This window comes from Hippocampus comes, unplaced genomic scaffold, assembly GCF_001891065.2.
Source record: "Hippocampus comes isolate QL1 unplaced genomic scaffold, H_comes_QL1_v1.1 scaffold10, whole genome shotgun sequence".
NCBI lineage: Eukaryota > Metazoa > Chordata > Actinopteri > Syngnathiformes > Syngnathidae > Hippocampus > Hippocampus comes.
In genome coordinates this window covers 1,221,632-1,238,425 of record NW_017805001.1, presented here as the reverse complement: position 1 = coordinate 1,238,425, position 16,794 = coordinate 1,221,632, and the positions used below count along the sequence as shown (strand labels likewise).

The window sequence follows — 16,794 nt, the reverse complement described above, 5'->3', positions numbered from 1 at the left end:
GTTTGTCAATTTCTTTTGAAATGCATCAATCAATTATCCCCAAAGTAGCAGCAAAAAAAGTGCATTTTGTGTGTATATATATATATATATATAAACAATTTACAGCAGTTTTGTCTGATATTCATCCCCTGTGTTGCTTTTCAGGGAGGGTCAGCCTTTAAAGCTACCTGAAACAAAGAAGACATTGCTGTTTACATTTAATGGTCATCATTTATTTGTCTTTACTACAACACTCACTGAGGGACCATGCCATTAATTGTCATTGTCATGGTCTCTAATCCGTTTTGCGTGTGTCATGTAGTGCCTGGAATGGGCAACACTTCTCCCAAAGACATGGACGCTCTCCTGCCCCTCATGAACATGGTTATCTACAGCATCGATAAAGTCAAGAAGCTGCGTCTCAACAGAGAGGTACACTCACACACGCACACACACAATAAATAAATACACACATGCAAACAAATAAACACACATGAATAACAAACACAATCAAATTCAGACTAAACAAATGTGAAGGTTGCAAAGCACTAAAGAGTCCTCCTGCTGCCCTCCTTCGTCCCGCAGGGGAAAATGAAGGCGGATCGCAACCGTGCCCGCGTGGAGGAGAATTTCCTGAAGCAGACGCACGCTCAGCGCCAGGAGGCCGCGCAGACCCGACGCGAGGAGAAGAAGCGGGCCGAGAAGGAGAGGATCATGAACGAGGAGGACCCAGAGAGACAACGCCGCCTTGAGGTGCCGATACACGCCCAGAGCTGTTATTTATGATTCTGCTTGCTTCAAAAGGATCACACAGTCACCAACAATAAACATTGCATCCTTTTCGTTTGTTCAGGAAGCAGCTCAGAGACGAGAGCAGAAGAAGATCGAGAAGAAGCAGATGAAGATGAAGCAGATCAAAGTGAAAGCAATGTGAAGCTCGCCCATCAACGAGTGGACGTCGCAAAAGACATTTTGTCATCATCTTATCAGCACACTTCACTGCATCATCATATTTTTGTCTTGGTGGGTTTTTAAAACTGCACCTGCTTTTACATTTGAAGCATCACCACTGGGTTCCATTGATTTGTAATCATCGCATTAATATAGTCTTCAATGACATTTTAAATTATGTCCGCTGTGAGGTTGCTTTTCTGCAGGCTGTTTTGAATGAATATCTGAGAACACGTCAATAAAGTGCACTGGAGTCTGCTACTTTGTCTCGTTGACAGGAAGACATACGCTATTTGAGGACTGGAAAGGGTGTGGCGTTGTGCTATATTTTGTGTCAACAAGTTGAACTAAATTTGTTGGCATTACGGCACCACCCTGGCACATGAACAACATGATCACATTACAATATACTGCATAGTATAGTCCTGGACATTATGCAACCAAGTGTCATTTATACTACCCTTTGAAGGGTGCAATTGCAGGAGCAGGCCGTTAAAAAATAAATATGTAATTGTACAACTCGTGTATATTAAAATTTCCCTAATCGCATCATATTTTAAATTATAGATAAAGTACATTTAGCCCCTACATTCTATCACAAGTTATTGAGGCTATTTATTCCAAATTGTTTTTTATTGATCAGTCATTGTCTATTTTTCAATTTTTAGCTAACTATAGTTAGTATATTGCAAATGATTACCAGAGTTGAAAACGCAGGATCTATCGCATGTTAGAATGGTATCATTTGCGCGAAAATGTAATCCAAATAACATTGTATGTTGCTCATTTAAGAACATGTCATTGACAATCTTGTTGAATAGTTTTTTTTTAATTTTATTTTAATAGTATTCAATTTTAGAAGAGAGCCACCAGAGGACGCTCCGCGCTTGTTAGACTTAAAAACGCAGATTCGTCCGTGAGGCTAAATTACATAAATGGCACGGAGAAGAAAGTATTTTATTTATATTTATAATAATATCGCAATTATTAACGTTAGTGCAAAGAGTACAATAATGCAATGGTCGAATTAAAATTTGATTGAATTCTAACAGCTTTCGGCCAACCGCTTGTACGATTTAAAAACGCAGATTCGATTGTGTTTTAACCTTATAATTCAGGTAAATAAAATTGATCAAAATAATATTGTAGTCACTCACACAGAAACCTATTGCAGACAACAGTTGTTATGTTACAGATTGGCACAATAACTCGTAGTTTTTCATTTTATTTTTATATTGAGTGGAAAGTGGGTGTGAGAAGCTGTTTGCTGCGTTCGCCTCCTCTGATGGAGAACAGGCGAGGCTTTCAGGTTTGTTACGCGATGGCCGCTCTCGCCACAATATTGGGCTTTTAGAGGCCAAAAACAACTCCCCGGTGTTCCGCAGGGACTCGCGCTTCCCTCGACTATCAACCGGAATGTCAGCGGCATCGTTTTCGCCCCCTACTTTCGCTTGAACGCGGGCCTCGGAGCTGTCCCGTTTGTGTTTTGGTGGGTGGACTGTGTTTTTCTTGTTGACCGGGCGGGCCTGACGGCGGGCTACTACTCTCGGATGAGCGCGCTCTAGGACTCTCGGAGCTGCGGGTCTTGCCTTTTCAGGAGGAAACCAAACCTCACAGTCCCCAAAAGTCTTAGATTAAACGGCCGACGTTTATAATATGGTACCGACTGTACAGTGTGGCAAAACGACTTGTTTTGCTTCCTAATTTGACGCTTATGCTAAGTTAGCGCTAGCCGATAGCTTAGTCGCGATAACTTGCCTTAGCATAAGCACACACACAATAAAGGTAAGAAAATTGACGCCGTTGTGGAGCACTCGAAAGGCCTGTAATGTCATATTTATGAACCGATTGAGAACCCGGTTCGAGTTTTGTTCATCTCTAATTCTTATTTTGTGCGAATGGTTAATACCACTGGCGTTTTTTCGCTGCGTGTTAGCATGTTAGCACAGCTAGCTGAACTAAACTAGTGCTCTGTGACGTAAGTCGCTCATTGTTTTGACAGCGTCTTACCCGGAGCGGCGAACGTCAGCCAAATGTCTTCTTTAATGCTTTTCTCCGTATTTATTTACGATACACAAGTAGTTACTATTCGCGCTTCATGCGTGTCGTTCTTGGGGTTTACTTGATTGTATTTGTAGCACGAGTTGTGTACCCTTAGCCACCCCAAAGCTGTGCACATACCGGTACTTGCTAGTGTTGTTTGCATTCCCTACACACTATCTAAACATACGTATTTTGGCAGCTGTAGGATGGATCCAGACAGCGGTGCAGACACACAAAAAGCCGTAAGTTTGCAGTGGAAGAGTTTCAAACTGGTCCAGGACCCGGCCATCAGACGGGTGGCACAGAAGATCTACAGATACGATGGAGTGCATTTCAGCGTGCCTGTGAGTTATATACCGTTTTAATTTCACATGCGATGAGTGGTGCGTGGTTCTACAGTGTTACAGATGGCATTCAGTATAGGCAGCATGTGTTCAGAGAGAAATGAGTGTTGATGTTTGTCTGTCTTCATATGTACACCGGCGACAAGTCCAGGCTAAGTGTTGTCCGCCTGGCTTTCAACTTGATTGTCCAGTTCTGTCTAGTGCAGCTGCGTCACTCAGTAAACTGCGGGTTTTTAAATTGTTGCACTCCAATACCTCATGTGTACAAAATGTCACTAGGACTCCGGATTCCCACCTGTGGGTGAACTACGGGACCCAAGACCCCGCAGATTATGGTCCAGGTATGCAGAGATGGTCCTGCCAGTGCCAAAGTTTAAGGTGAAAAGATCTCCACACATCTCAGAGCATCCCACATTCAGATTTGTCCTGACCAAATTTTTTTTTCTCTCCCCAATCCCCAGCTGGACGATTTCTATGTGGGTCCGATCCCCCTCAAGGAGGTAACCTTCGCCCGGCTCAATGACAACATCAAGGAGCCCTTCTTGGCCGAGATGTGCGCCAAGTTTGGCGAGGTGGAGGAGATGGAGATCCTGTTTCACCCTAAGACCAGGAAGCACCTGGGCCTGGCTCGAGTGTTGTTCACCAGCACACGTGGTGCCAAGGACACGGTCAAGCAGCTGCACAACACCTCTGTCATGGGCAACATTATCCATGCGCAGCTGGACATCAAAGGTGGGCCGAGGCTGGATTGTTGGAGCGCCACGTGTATGCACTGCACAAACAAAGTGAAAACTACAATAGCGTTTTACAGACAGACAACAAAGTAATCTTGTAATAGCAGTTCCAAGCAATAGTTCATTAGTAGGGGGGAGCATTTTGGCTTCCCATTTGACAACAGAGATGGAAGCTGCACTATCAATCAGCCCCGATATTTTTAATTGTTACCATAATATATCATCATTATTACACTGATACAACCCCAGTTTGTGAATTGCATGGTTTTTATGCTCACTATCCCAATAAACATGTATTTTTCCGATCTAATGGTTTAAAAAAAAAAAAGAGAGAGAGATTCAATTATTATTTTGTCCGCAGGCCAGCAGAGGCAGAAGTATTATGACCTGATTGTGAATGGTTCCTACACGCCTCAGACGGTCCCCTTGGGGGGCAAGGCCTTAGTTGATTGCCTCACCCCGCAGACCCCCGCACAGCAACAGCCTGATGTGGTAACTGTCATGAATAGAATATGAATTGTATTTCATTTCCAAACGCTTACACGTCATTCCTGTCCACACAGTCTTCTGAAATCCGGCGTCGGCTCTCCAGCGAGTTGGCACTGTTGGCAGCGGGTGTCCAGCAAGCCCTCAAGTCTGGAAACATCACTCCCGGTTCAGCGGACACCGGTTTTGTCCTCAGCCTCCTCTCAGAGCGGAACACCATACAGCTCCAGATCAGGGACGCCGTTCTCTCAGGAGTCGGGCTATTCTGGAACCCGGTGGGTTGTCGGCTCGACTCGCAGTGTTCGCTTCTAAGCAACACGTGATGTGTTATTTTCATTGGGGTTGGGGGAGGGATGATTTGTGAGGTGGTGCATCGCTTAAACCCTTTGTCGAGAATGCAAGACCTCTGTCTCAGAGTCGGGCTATTCTGGAACCCGGTGGGTTGTCGGCTCGAGTGGCAGTGTTCGCTTCTAAGCAACACGTGATGTTTTATTTTCAATAGGGTTGGGGGAGGGATTATTTGTGAGGTGGTGCATTGCTTAAAATAGGGAATGCAAGACCTCTGTCTAGTGACTTGATTGTTCGTGTTCTTTTTTTGGGGATCTTTATAAAAAAATATAAATGCGTTGCAGAAATTCTCAAACTCGAGGTGATTAGTTAAAATTTAAAACGTTTTACTTTTCTTTCTGTCAGGCACAGCGGCTACAACGCGGGGACTTTGGGAAGTGGTTACCCCCCTCAGGACATGCTTCCTTCCTCCTCCTCCTCCTCTGCGGTGTCGTCCACGGTAGGCGGTGGATTCAAAGTGTCTCGCTACTCCGAGGACGTTCACGAACCTTCGTTGTACCACCGAGGTCGGCCTGGGTACCCCCCGGCCGCCTCGTACCGTCCTAACGAACCGCCCGGTTACCCGCCATACCCCAACGCGGGAGGAGCCGGGTCCCACATGGCACACCACTCCGCCATGCCTCCGCCGCTTCTCGGGTCCCAGTATGAACAGCCTCTCATGACTGAGAGGGAGCGGGACAGAGACTCTGGGCGCTATGGGGCGGTGAGCAGCGCCTCCAGGCGGGCGTCTTACCATCACCAGCAAGACGCCAACTCCTCCTCCTCCTCCTCAAAGTACCATTCCCATCACTCACACCACCACTCGGACCGCCGGGACGAGCGGGGATACAGACGGGACAGTGTGGGCTCGCGTGAGCATGGACACCAGCGGCACCGCAACCACCACCACCACCACCACTCGCACAACCACCATGGCAGTCGCAGAAAGAGCAGCCACGACCGCGACAAAGATCGAGACCGGGACAGGGACAGGGACCGAGAGCGGGAGCGGGACGTTGACCACTCGAGTAACTCGGACCCCAGATACAATTCCAACTCGCACCGCTCTTCCTCGAACAGCATGTCCCCTCCGCCCTCGTCCTACTCCGCATATTCAGCTTCCAAAGATCCCGCTCCAGCCCCTCCTCCGGGATTGGATGCATCCACTCGTCTAGGGGGCATGAGCCTCCCTGAGAGGGCACCTGCACCCTTGGCAGGTGCTCTTCCGCCGCCTCCTCCCCCACCACCGCCGCCACTTCCACCAGCATCCGTCATCGCCGCCGCTGTGGCCGAGACGCTGGGAGCACTTGATTTCAACCAGGATAGTCCCAAACGAGAGGAGCAGTGGACCAAGCCCAAACGCCGTCCCAGCACGCCACCAATCCCACCGAAGACGCCACCACCTGTGTCCCCTTCCCATTCCTCCAGTGCCTCCTCTTCCACTCCTCCTTCCTCCACTCCCCTCCCCCAGCACCCTGTCGCCTCCGGTAGCTTGCCACCAGGTCGCCGACGTGGTTCTGCCTCCCCGGAGCCGGACTCCACCAATGAAAGCTTACCATTCGCCCACCACAGCAGCAGCCTGGACTCCCGCATTGAGATGCTCCTCAAGGAGCAGAAAGCCAAGTTCTCCTTCCTTGCCTCCGATGAGGAAGATGAGGAGGATAAGCTAAGGGGTTCGCGCTCGGAAGGCGGGACAAAAAGAGGGCGAGCGGGCAATGGTGCGGGCGAGAACACGGGCGTCAACCAAGCAGTCAACAGCGGGGACAAGGAGAGGGGCAAAGGGGATCGTGACCGAGACAGTCTCAGGAAACGAGGGAAAGGAACAGACAGTCGTAAAAGCCCCGCTGAGCCACTTTCTTCCACGCCAGCTTCTTCCACGTACTCTCCTCACGTGCCAGCCCCAGATGAACCGTTGGCCCCGGTCGGCCCAGCGGAGACTGACGCCGTTCCAGAGGAGTCGACGCAGGACGTGAGCAGTGACACACAAAACAGGACGGGAGCGCACACGCCACCTTACAATGGTCAAAGTCAGGTAAGCGGGTGTTATTTAGCCATCTTTGATTATTATTTTTCATGTTCACTCTCGGAAACCAAACATTTCTCCTGTTAGTCAAAGCCGTATCTTAGGCAAAAGTATCAAGTCGTCTGAATGATGAAATGCCCCTCCTTGTCAGTGGCAGCTCTCATGCCGTGTAAAGCATTCACACAGACTATAACTATTATGTCCGCATTTTCAAACTATTCCAGCATCAAAATTTTGAAGTCCTTTCGGGATATCCGAGGAGTTATTTTATTCTATATTTCTCAACTGGTTAAAACCCTCTGTTTTTCCTTTCAGTCCTCCCCTCATTCTTCTGGGGAAGACATGGAAATCTCAGACGAGGAGGAGGAGGGCGAAGTGACCATTACGACGGTGACCACCCACCAGCCCTCTATCACTTCTTGCTCCTCGCCATCGTCCTCCAAGGCGGCAATACCGTCCCAGGCGGCGGCAGACCGCTCGTCGTCATCGCCCCCACCCATCTCTGAGTCAACGCAGCACTTTGGCACCTCCCTGCACCCGCCCATCCCCTCTTACCCACCTCACCTGCCGCCCCCACCGCCACCGGGCTACTCCCTGCAGCCACCTCCACCTCCCGGGGTCCCGCCGCCCCCTCACATGGAGCTTCACCCGGAGTATCCTCTGCCCCCCCACATGTATGACTATGCCACCTCAATGGAACTGATGAACCAATACACTGGTGGGGCACCCATGTCCTTCCAGATGCAGACGCACATGCTCAGTCGCCTGCACCAGCTGCGCATGTCGTCTTCTAACGGCACGGCGGGCGAGGCTGCCACGGGGGACTACTCTTCATACCACCTGCACTCACTGCCACCCCCGCACGCCTCTTTCCTGGAACAAGAGGGGAGCGGGGCGACGGCACACTATGAGCAGGATCACCGCTACATGCCGCCCCACATGCTTCCCTACCCTTACACTGACCCGCACACCACCCAGATAGCGCCTCCTTCGCATCTCCCGCCTCCGCACCCAGCATGGCCCCCACACATCTCAGCTGCGCACTACCCCTCCTACATGCCACCGCCCACCTATGGCACCATGCCCCCCGGCGAGGACGGTGAGTACCAGAGCCCCACCGAGGAGATACCCCTCCTGCCTGAGAACCCTCACGAAGCCACCGTGCAGATGGCGCTGGCCACCCTCATCCAGGAGATGAAGAGCATCATGCAGAGAGACCTGAACCGCAAGATGGTGGAGAACATCGCCTTTGCCACCTTTGATGAGTGGTGGGACAGGAAGGAGACTAAGGCTAAGGTACAGAAATATCTCATTTAGAATTTAAATTTTTCCTTTTTGGAATTTTTGACTTGTCCTATAAATAATTTGACCTGGCTTCTTCGCACCATGGTTTTTGGGGGGGGTTAAAAAAATAAAATAAAATAATGTACAGTATTGTATGTGGCGCCTCAGAACTTAATACTGGCAGTTTTTATTCCAATTAGTTGTTTTTGGCCCTGTCGCTCGGTGTGCAATGGGCCGAGGAAAACCAGGGGTCGCCGTTTCTTAATCGCAGTGCGTCCGTGAGTCACTTACTGCATTTGGTTTGTGATGGTTTAATTCAATCCGGTTCGGCTACCAGCTTGTAGAATACTAATGAATTAGAAAGTCTATTTTTAAGCGCTATTGTTTTTGTCGTCAGCCATTCCAGACGATGTCGGCCATGCGCGACGACGAGAAAAAGGAGGAGAAAGTGAACCGTCCTCGCGAGCCCCTCATGTCTCTGGTGGACTGGGCCAAAAGTGGTGGCGTGGAGGGCTTCTCCTTGCGTGGAGCACTCAGGCTACCTTCTTTCAAGGTAATTAACACAGTGCTGTCAGAGTGCAACAAATTACACAAACAATTTAAAAAAAAGATCAATAATTGTTTATTAAAAAAACAATGTTTGTACAGGTGAAGAGGAAAGAGCCTCAAGAGCTCACGGAAGCAGACATGAAAAGACCTCGGCCATCGACGCCGCCCGATGAGGATGACGATGGTTTGTCCAGCTCATGTCATGTTACGTCATGTCAGAAGAGGACCGTCTGACTCTTGTCTGGTTCTCAGGTGTTGACGGGAGAATGCCTGATGTTGGTCGAGAAGGACGAGACAACAAGAGGAGGAAAAAGAAGCCCAGGAGTCGAAAACCTTGGGAATTGGACAGCGAGGGAGAGGAGACGTCTGATGGCTCGTCTTCTGAAAAGGTTTGATGTTGGGATGCCTGTTTGACAGCAGCATTCCAGATCACTTTTTCTGATGGTAACTGTCCTTTCTAGGATGATGGTGAAGTAGAGGCGAGTGACAAGTCTGATGGTAAAAAAACACTTTTCACAAATCATCCAATGTCATGATCAATGACTTCTCCCATCAGTCATAAAGTCCGCTGCAAACTTAGTCACACACAGGCATATATTTAATTTATGGCTCCTCTCGCCAGTTATTACTGACAAACGCCACCTCGCACAATAGAAGTGAATAGAATGACTTGGAACTATCCATAGTCAAAAACGTGTTTTGCTTATTTTTAGATGATGCCCTTAGCGCCGACAGCGACGACGAGAGTCTCTCCTCTTCCTCAGAGGGCTCTTCCTCTGATGCGTCTTCATCCTCCTCCTCTTCCGAGGAGGAAGGGGAGATGCCTGACAGCGATGACCCAGACACCATGGATGACTCCACCATGGACAGCACGGTGGAAAAAGACGGCAGGTATGTTTCAATGTTTTTTTGATGCCCCAAAACATTAATTAACCCTCCATTGTGTGTGTGCGTGCGTGTCTGTCCTGAAAATACTGTTGATTATATTTTGCTTTTGTGCTTTTATCAGAGGGAAGATATTTACAAAGGCAGAGCTCAAAATTGGTAAGTCATTTTAAGTCAAAATGTGAGGTGCTTAAAATATCGTTAAAGCCAAGAAGAAATCGATGTCGACCGAGCGATGAGGGATCATTTTATTTTTCAGTGTTGTTGCTGGGTCTGATTTAAAGCTGTGGACAAATGTTCAGATTCTCCATGAAGTATTGAAATGTTCACTCAAATTTTGACTCATTCGCTTTGAAATGATTTTAGCCAGTCATTGGGTGGGGAAAACTCGAGTGGGAGCAGACTTATTTCAATCAGTCCAACTCTAATCTAACAATCGAGCCAAAATACGAACATCCAAGCAAAGCCGACTGGCACATTTTCCACTGTCAAACACTCACTGAAAATGTACATCATGTCTTTCAGGTGAAGCCAAAGACGGCAAACCGGGACCCCCCTCCATACGGCCCCCGTCCCCGCCGTACCCTCGTCCTCCATCCCCCGTGGTCCTGGTGCCCCCTCTCAAGAAGCGCCGAAAGACTGTCTCCTTCTCCACCGAGGAGAACGAAAGCAAAGATCTGTCATCAACTTTGCCGCCATCTGTGTCTTTGCCTCCCCAGCAAATGCCAGGTGATGCTCCCCCACTGTCACCCGCCAAACCGTTGGATACATGTGTCGCTACTGGCCCCCGTCCCGCCCACGGTATCCAGCTCCTCCCCTTCGCCTCCAAACCGGGTGAAGCTAACGCTCTCATCGTGCCGCCATGTGGACGGACTCCGGATTCTGATGAGTCTAAAAGGATTGCCCCGCCCAAAATGCCCGGCAAACGGGCCTCGGGCAAAGACTCCCCCAAATCCTCTGCCCCCCCTGTCATGGTGTGTCGTACTGTGCAGAACCTCCCACTGGACCATGCCTCCATGTGCAGGATGGCCTTCGAGGAGGTGCCCCCTACATCTCCCCTCAGCAAGCGATCGCGTGGAAAGTCCCGGACTGCCATCATTCCGACTTCCCTCCAAGAAGAAGATGAGGATGACGAGAAGGAGCAGAGGATGAGGCTGCGAGAGCAGCTGGGAGCCTCGAGCCTGCTGCAGTTGGCCTCGACCTCCACCGCTGACTTGTCGGTGCTGGCCGATGTGGCCCTGAAGATGGATCCCGATGCCGGTGACTCGGAGGAGACGGAAACGTCAGACGAGGCAGAGGAGCAGAAGATGGAGGACGGCTTCTTCTCCGAGGAGGCTCTGCTGCGAGTCATGAGCTCGGAAAGCATGGTGGTCTTCATGGAGCACAACTACTGCAGACCGCCAGTCCTCGCCGCACCACCTGCCTCCAGGAAGAATTCCAAGCAGGAGTCCTCCGTCCTTCTCCCGGCCGACCTCAGCGCCATTTCTGGGGTGCTGGAGGCGCCCGAGGAGGTCATCGGCGAGGCCTTTCCTTCAAGAGGCGATCCCGGCGAGTACTTGGGATTGCTGTCTGAAGAGTCGAGCCAGGCTATTCCGTCGACTAAGAGGTTACAGGCGACCAAAGCGCTGGAGCTAGAGAAGAACAAAAAGATGAGAAGTAAAGACAGAGATCATCTGGAGGTTCTCCTTGCAAAACAACCGAAGGAGACGCCAGCCATGAAACAAAAGAAACGCAAGCAAGAGGTTTGTACTTTTACTCTACCTGTCCAGCTAAAACAATTATGCAAAATGACTGAAGAGAAACTGAACATGTACATGTCAAACACCGTATTAGTGGAATCACGTGTGTTCACGTGATTCATCTCAACACGGATGATAACGTGAATTTTGGGTATATGATCCGCTGCGCAAATTTAATTTTATTACTATATCTGGGCAGCCCGGCACCAAATGACTCTGTGGTCAGTCCAAATACGCATACAGACGTACTGTGTCGATGCATCTCTAACTAAAAGTTTACACGCTCTGTAAAAAAAATAGTAGTCTGTCAAGCCATGTGTCTTCAGTGTGGACCAAGTGATATAACTGACCCAATCGTGTCAAAAAAGTACTCGAATCAGACACTGCGGTGACGTTCCCTCGCTGTGTGCAGGACTCTGATGCAGAAGAGGACGTGGACGTCGAGGAGCTGGAGTCCGGCGAACTGACCAGCACCGATTCAGAGGGCGAGTCTGCTGTGGCGGCGGACGACGTGAGGAAGAGCGAACGCCTCTTCCTGCAGGAGGCCGGCTTGATGTCCACCAAGCCCGCGCCGCGCCCCGAGCCTCCTCCGATCAAGTACGACAACCGCAGCGAATTCGAGCAGATGACCATCCTATACGACATCTGGAACTCGGGCCTGGACGGGGAGGACCTGATGATGCTGAAGACCACGTACGAGAAGCTGCTGCAGGATGATCACAACTCCGACTGGCTTAACGACACCCACTGGGTGCAGCACACTGATATCCTACTCACTCTGTCCATCTCGCGTCCTGTTAGTTGGTGGGCCATACTTTGCCGCTCCCTTTGTTCGACTCGTGTTATGACATATCGACCTTAATGCTGAGCTGTACTGACCAACTTGCCAAACCCTCGACGAAAGAAGAGAAACACAGACGGGCAGTTGCGCGAGCATGTGACGGGCTGCGCCAGGAGTGAAGGCTACTATGCCATCAGCCGCAAGGAGAAGGATGTCTACCTGGACTTGGACCTGCCCGAACAGGTCATACGGGAGGTGGAGAACGTCGACAGCTCGGTATGTTTGGGCCCCGAACACTTCGCACCAGAGCGCCAACTAGGCTAGGGTATGACACTGTAAAAAGCAACCTAAAGCAGTTTTTCTTAAAATTTATGCCAAGGCACATTTTACATTGTAGAAATGTCACAGTGACCCCCCACACCACCACCAAAAAAAAAAAAAAAGCCACAAAGATTTTAGGGACGGATCCCAAGCACGACTGGTGGGCTTTTGAGAATAATTGACACGTCTCAAAAACGTATGTTTCCCTATTCAGGCCACAAGATGGCAGCAAAACCCTCTTCTATTCGACATGGACGTTTTGTTTGATTTATAAAGTGCCTACTAATTTCAATTGGATTTTATTTCATGCCAAAGTGGGAATTTTTAGAACGTTAGAAATAGTTGTATGCTGTTTAGAATTTAGACATTGTTCGATTTCCCGAATCTGGGTGGAAAATGTAATTAAATTCAAATTTGTGCTCACTTGTGGTGCACTTCTGCTGTACTTGACCACATTGCCGTCAATGTTGTGCAACCCTGCATGGAGCGAAAGTCCATTCCACTGTTTGCGTCGGGAAGTTCCATATGAACAAATTTTATGGGCCAGGGGATCCAGTGTTTGGTTGTCAGCTATGCTAATCTTAAAACATCTTGAGGAATTTAGCTGTCATGAAGTGTGTAGATTAAACTTTTCACGACGGTATCAGATCTTTCAACACTCATATCTGCTTTCAGTTATGTCACATCAAGTTCACTGAATTCCTTGGATTTAGGTCAAGGTTCTTTGATTTTCCTGCACCTTAAGGCCATCAGATAACACAAGTCCTCGTAATTTATTTATTTATTTATTTTTTTATCTTCAGGGCACCAACCGCGTGCTGTCGGAGCGACGCTCAGAGCAGCGGCGCCTTCTCACTGTCATCGGCACACCAGCCGTCATGGACTCTGACCTACTGAAACTCAACCAGCTCAAGGTACGGCCAACAAATACGTGCGCCAACATTCGCACGCTCTGCAACGGGCCCCTTTTACAGACACGATCAAAGCACACGATGTCTTCAAAAGGTAACTTCAGTAACCTCGTGTTTCACAACGCAGTTATCTGCCAGTGAGCACATGCAGGAAATTATCACACAACTTGCGTGAATAGCGAGAGAAAATGGACTACATCTCCATTTAAAAAAAAAAAAGATTAGTATTGTAGTTTTTTCATTTGTATGGTTTATATATTTTTATTTAGATCAGATTTTACAAGTATTTCTTTGACAATTTTTTAATATTTGATTTATAATTGGAAATTTCTTGCATTATTTTATTGGTGTTGTATTTTGTGAGACGGCTGGATTTTCCAGGAGTTCCATGTTCTGTTTTTTTGTGGTGTTGGTGCAGTTCCGCAAGAAGAAGCTTCGATTCGGACGTAGCAGGATCCACGAGTGGGGTCTGTTCGCCATGGAGGCCATCGCTGCCGACGAGATGGTCATCGAGTATGTGGGTCAGAACATCCGACAGGTGAGCCCCAGTTCAACACAACAGTGTAGCACCACTGCCAAATGTCAGCATAAATGTCATCTAACGTGCGTGGCTGTGCGTGCAGATGGTGGCGGACAATCGCGAAAAGCGCTACGCCCAGCAGGGCATCGGCAGCAGCTACTTGTTCCGAGTGGACCACGACACCATCATCGACGCCACCAAGTGCGGAAACCTGGCACGCTTTATCAACCACTGCTGCACTGTGAGTGGATACGCGCACTCATTGAAACTGCCCATGTGACCTGACAGTAGCACCATAGTAGAAATGATCATCTTCTGGCCATATCCCGCGCCTCTAAATTTGTTTGCAAGAAACCACCACGCCTGAGGCAAAACAACCAATGAGAGTCATTTGTTCTTCCCACAGAAAAGCACCTCATTCCTCATAAAACTTATTCCCGCCAAAATTGCTTGTGCTTTGTAATGAATTGATTTCTTTTTTCAAATATACTGACCCCCGTGTCTTATTCAGCCCAACTGCTACGCCAAGGTGATCACCATTGAGTCCCAGAAAAAGATCGTCATCTACTCCAAGCAGCCCATCGCTGTCAACGAGGAGATCACGTACGACTACAAGTTCCCGCTGGAGGAAAACAAAATCCCGTGCCTGTGCGGCACGGAGAACTGTCGCGGCACGCTCAACTAAAGCTCCCGTCGCCATCCCAACTGCCTGAAAAACTGCGCCTCGCACTTTTGGTGGCCATTTTGTCCTCAACACCCACCCCGGCCCCCCCCTCCTGTCACTCTTACGTGAGTGGCGAGGGCAGGCGGGACCTTGGCTTGGAAGGTCCACTCAGATTCACGCACAAGGAAGTCGACACAAATTCAGGGTTTTAAAAATTTTAATCCCGACATGTTCCGCTTATGTTATACAAGCTTTCTCCTTGTTTTGGGATTGTTTTTGTTAGTGTTATACAATATTACTGTTATGGCATAGTGTTTCAAGCGTCCCTGTTATCCGGATCCTTAAGTTATCTGCCATTTACAAACCAAAACAGAATGTCCTCGCCAAGTTAGGGTGTTTTTTTTTTTTTTTTTTTTTTTTTTTTTTTTTTTTTGTGCTGATTCCAGGTCGTCATTTCCTTATTTTGAATTTCTGCCACCAAATTCCCGCAGGTTTTGTTGTCGGCGTGTTTTTGCACAAGTGTTTTTTAACAGGCACTTTTTTGTTTTGCATTGGGTTATAAAAACAAAACGAAAAAGGGGGTTACCTAGAGGTTATTTTTTACTGAGGGGATATTTCCAAAAAAAAGGGGGCAAACTGTCCAAAGTTTATCTGTCGAGTAGTAAAAAGACAAGGGCAAAAAGTCTTTTTTCTGCTTCACGGGATGAAGTGATGAAAAAAAGAACATGGATGTAAATAGAAGTGTTTGTTTCTCGTAGAAACACACTGAGCTGTAAATAGACCCTCCTCCGTCTCTTTCACTCCCTCTCCCCTGTTCTCTCCACGCCAGGACACATGTACATACCTTCAACTCGTTTATTTTGTATGGTTCTTCCTTGTTTTAATATTATTTGCAATCTTGTATTAATGCGTTGGACCCTTTATTAATGGTGCATTAAAATATTTTTTAAAGAAAAAGTCGTTTGTGTTTGTGGGGGGAAGAAAGAGGCAAACGGGAAATAGTTTGACGCGACCGCTTCCTCCCTTGATGTGACGCACCTGCATGGCAGCTATGTCAACAGGAAGTGATGGAATGTGACCTGAAATGGATGAAACAGGTGATGCCACGGCGGTTATGTTGCCGGTAAATGTGATCTGAGAGGAGATATTTTGTCTGTGTTTCACAATTTAAAATCTTCCCAAGTGTCTTAATAGGTCTGTGGCAGAAATAGTCAAATGTTATGTCACGTTCCTCACCTCTGAATGGAAGAATCAAGAAGTGTTTCAGAACCTAATCTGGATCGAAAAAAACCGAGTTACATTGCCAATCCATGCTGACATTGCAGCTCTGCTTACCTTTTGGAACAATTCAACTCAACTCAACTGTATAGTGCAAAGTGGTTCTTTTGCTATCGAACATAGCCCAGTCTCGCGAATCATGTCATTGGCTAAGAAACTCAAGTGTGAGTGTGGCTTTATATGTTAATTAGCCTCACTGTTAGGCAGAAGGCCTCACTCATTTTCAGACATTTTTTAGAAAAAAAGCAGATAACTAATGCAATGCTAATAGTAAAAAGGCAGTTTTACGTCATGCATTACATCTGATTTGTTTTTCTGGCTAAGACGAAACATCAAATTTGACTTTTTTGTTTCTGACCTGCAAATCTTGCACCACAAGTGAACTTTTACCCGCTCTCTAAGCTCCATTTATAGCAGGCTGCAACCTTCGACGACGGTCCAAAGGCGAGCAGTAAGAACAAGAGTTTAAACATGCTAAATCACGAATGATGGCTAAAGGCTTGACTCGGGGCTTCTCGATTTGTCCTGACACTGGGGCATAAAATTATTTTTAGTAAAATTCAGACCAGTTAAGAGCACCTTATTGTATAATTTTAAAAAAATATATTTTTTAAACAATCAAACATTCAGTATTTATAGGCCTCTACACACCAAACCGACGCGTCGAGCCTGTTGTGCACAAACTAAAAAGGAACGGAATAGCTACATACATATTTATCACTTCAAGTTAAAAAATCCATACTATTATTAAAATATGGAAGAAACTACACATATTTGTTTTTTAAATGCACGTTAGATATTTACAATTTATTTTTGTATAACTGTCACCACCAGGATTCAACCTTTGACTTGTTTCGACACATTGCAGTATTTTTAGACGCTGTCCATACCGGGGGTGTAAAAATAAATTGCACACATTCCACAAGAAGTAGTGTACATTCACTAACCACACGCACACACACACACACACACGTC

The 16,794-nt window shown here is 47.7% G+C and overlaps 2 protein-coding genes across 2 annotated transcripts in view; both read left to right on the top strand.

Annotated features, from left to right (window-relative positions):
- ccdc47 (coiled-coil domain containing 47) overlaps positions 1-1,188 on the top strand; it is a 9,119-nt gene extending 7,931 nt beyond the window's left edge. The window contains exons 10-13 of the mRNA XM_019896070.1: positions 145-203; positions 302-411; positions 565-732; positions 833-1,188. Coding sequence (XP_019751629.1) covers positions 145-203; positions 302-411; positions 565-732; positions 833-913 — 418 coding nt within the window. The 3' untranslated portion in view covers positions 914-1,188. The remainder of the gene's footprint in view (positions 1-144; positions 204-301; positions 412-564; positions 733-832) is intronic.
- Positions 1,189-2,200: 1,012 nt separating this feature from the next.
- On the top strand, positions 2,201-15,498 carry setd1a (SET domain containing 1A, histone lysine methyltransferase). The gene is given in 23 exon segments (XM_019895967.1): positions 2,201-2,239; positions 2,316-2,419; positions 3,173-3,317; positions 3,597-3,695; positions 3,779-4,049; positions 4,413-4,543; positions 4,615-4,724; positions 4,726-4,812; positions 5,231-6,896; positions 7,203-8,183; positions 8,569-8,724; positions 8,820-8,904; positions 8,973-9,109; positions 9,182-9,218; positions 9,434-9,611; positions 9,730-9,764; positions 10,131-11,347; positions 11,757-12,108; positions 12,220-12,401; positions 13,250-13,360; positions 13,776-13,895; positions 13,981-14,118; positions 14,389-15,498. Coding segments are annotated over 23 exon segments (6,540 nt in total). The 5' UTR covers positions 2,201-2,215; the 3' UTR covers positions 14,563-15,498.
- The last annotated feature ends 1,296 nt before the right edge of the window (positions 15,499-16,794 follow it).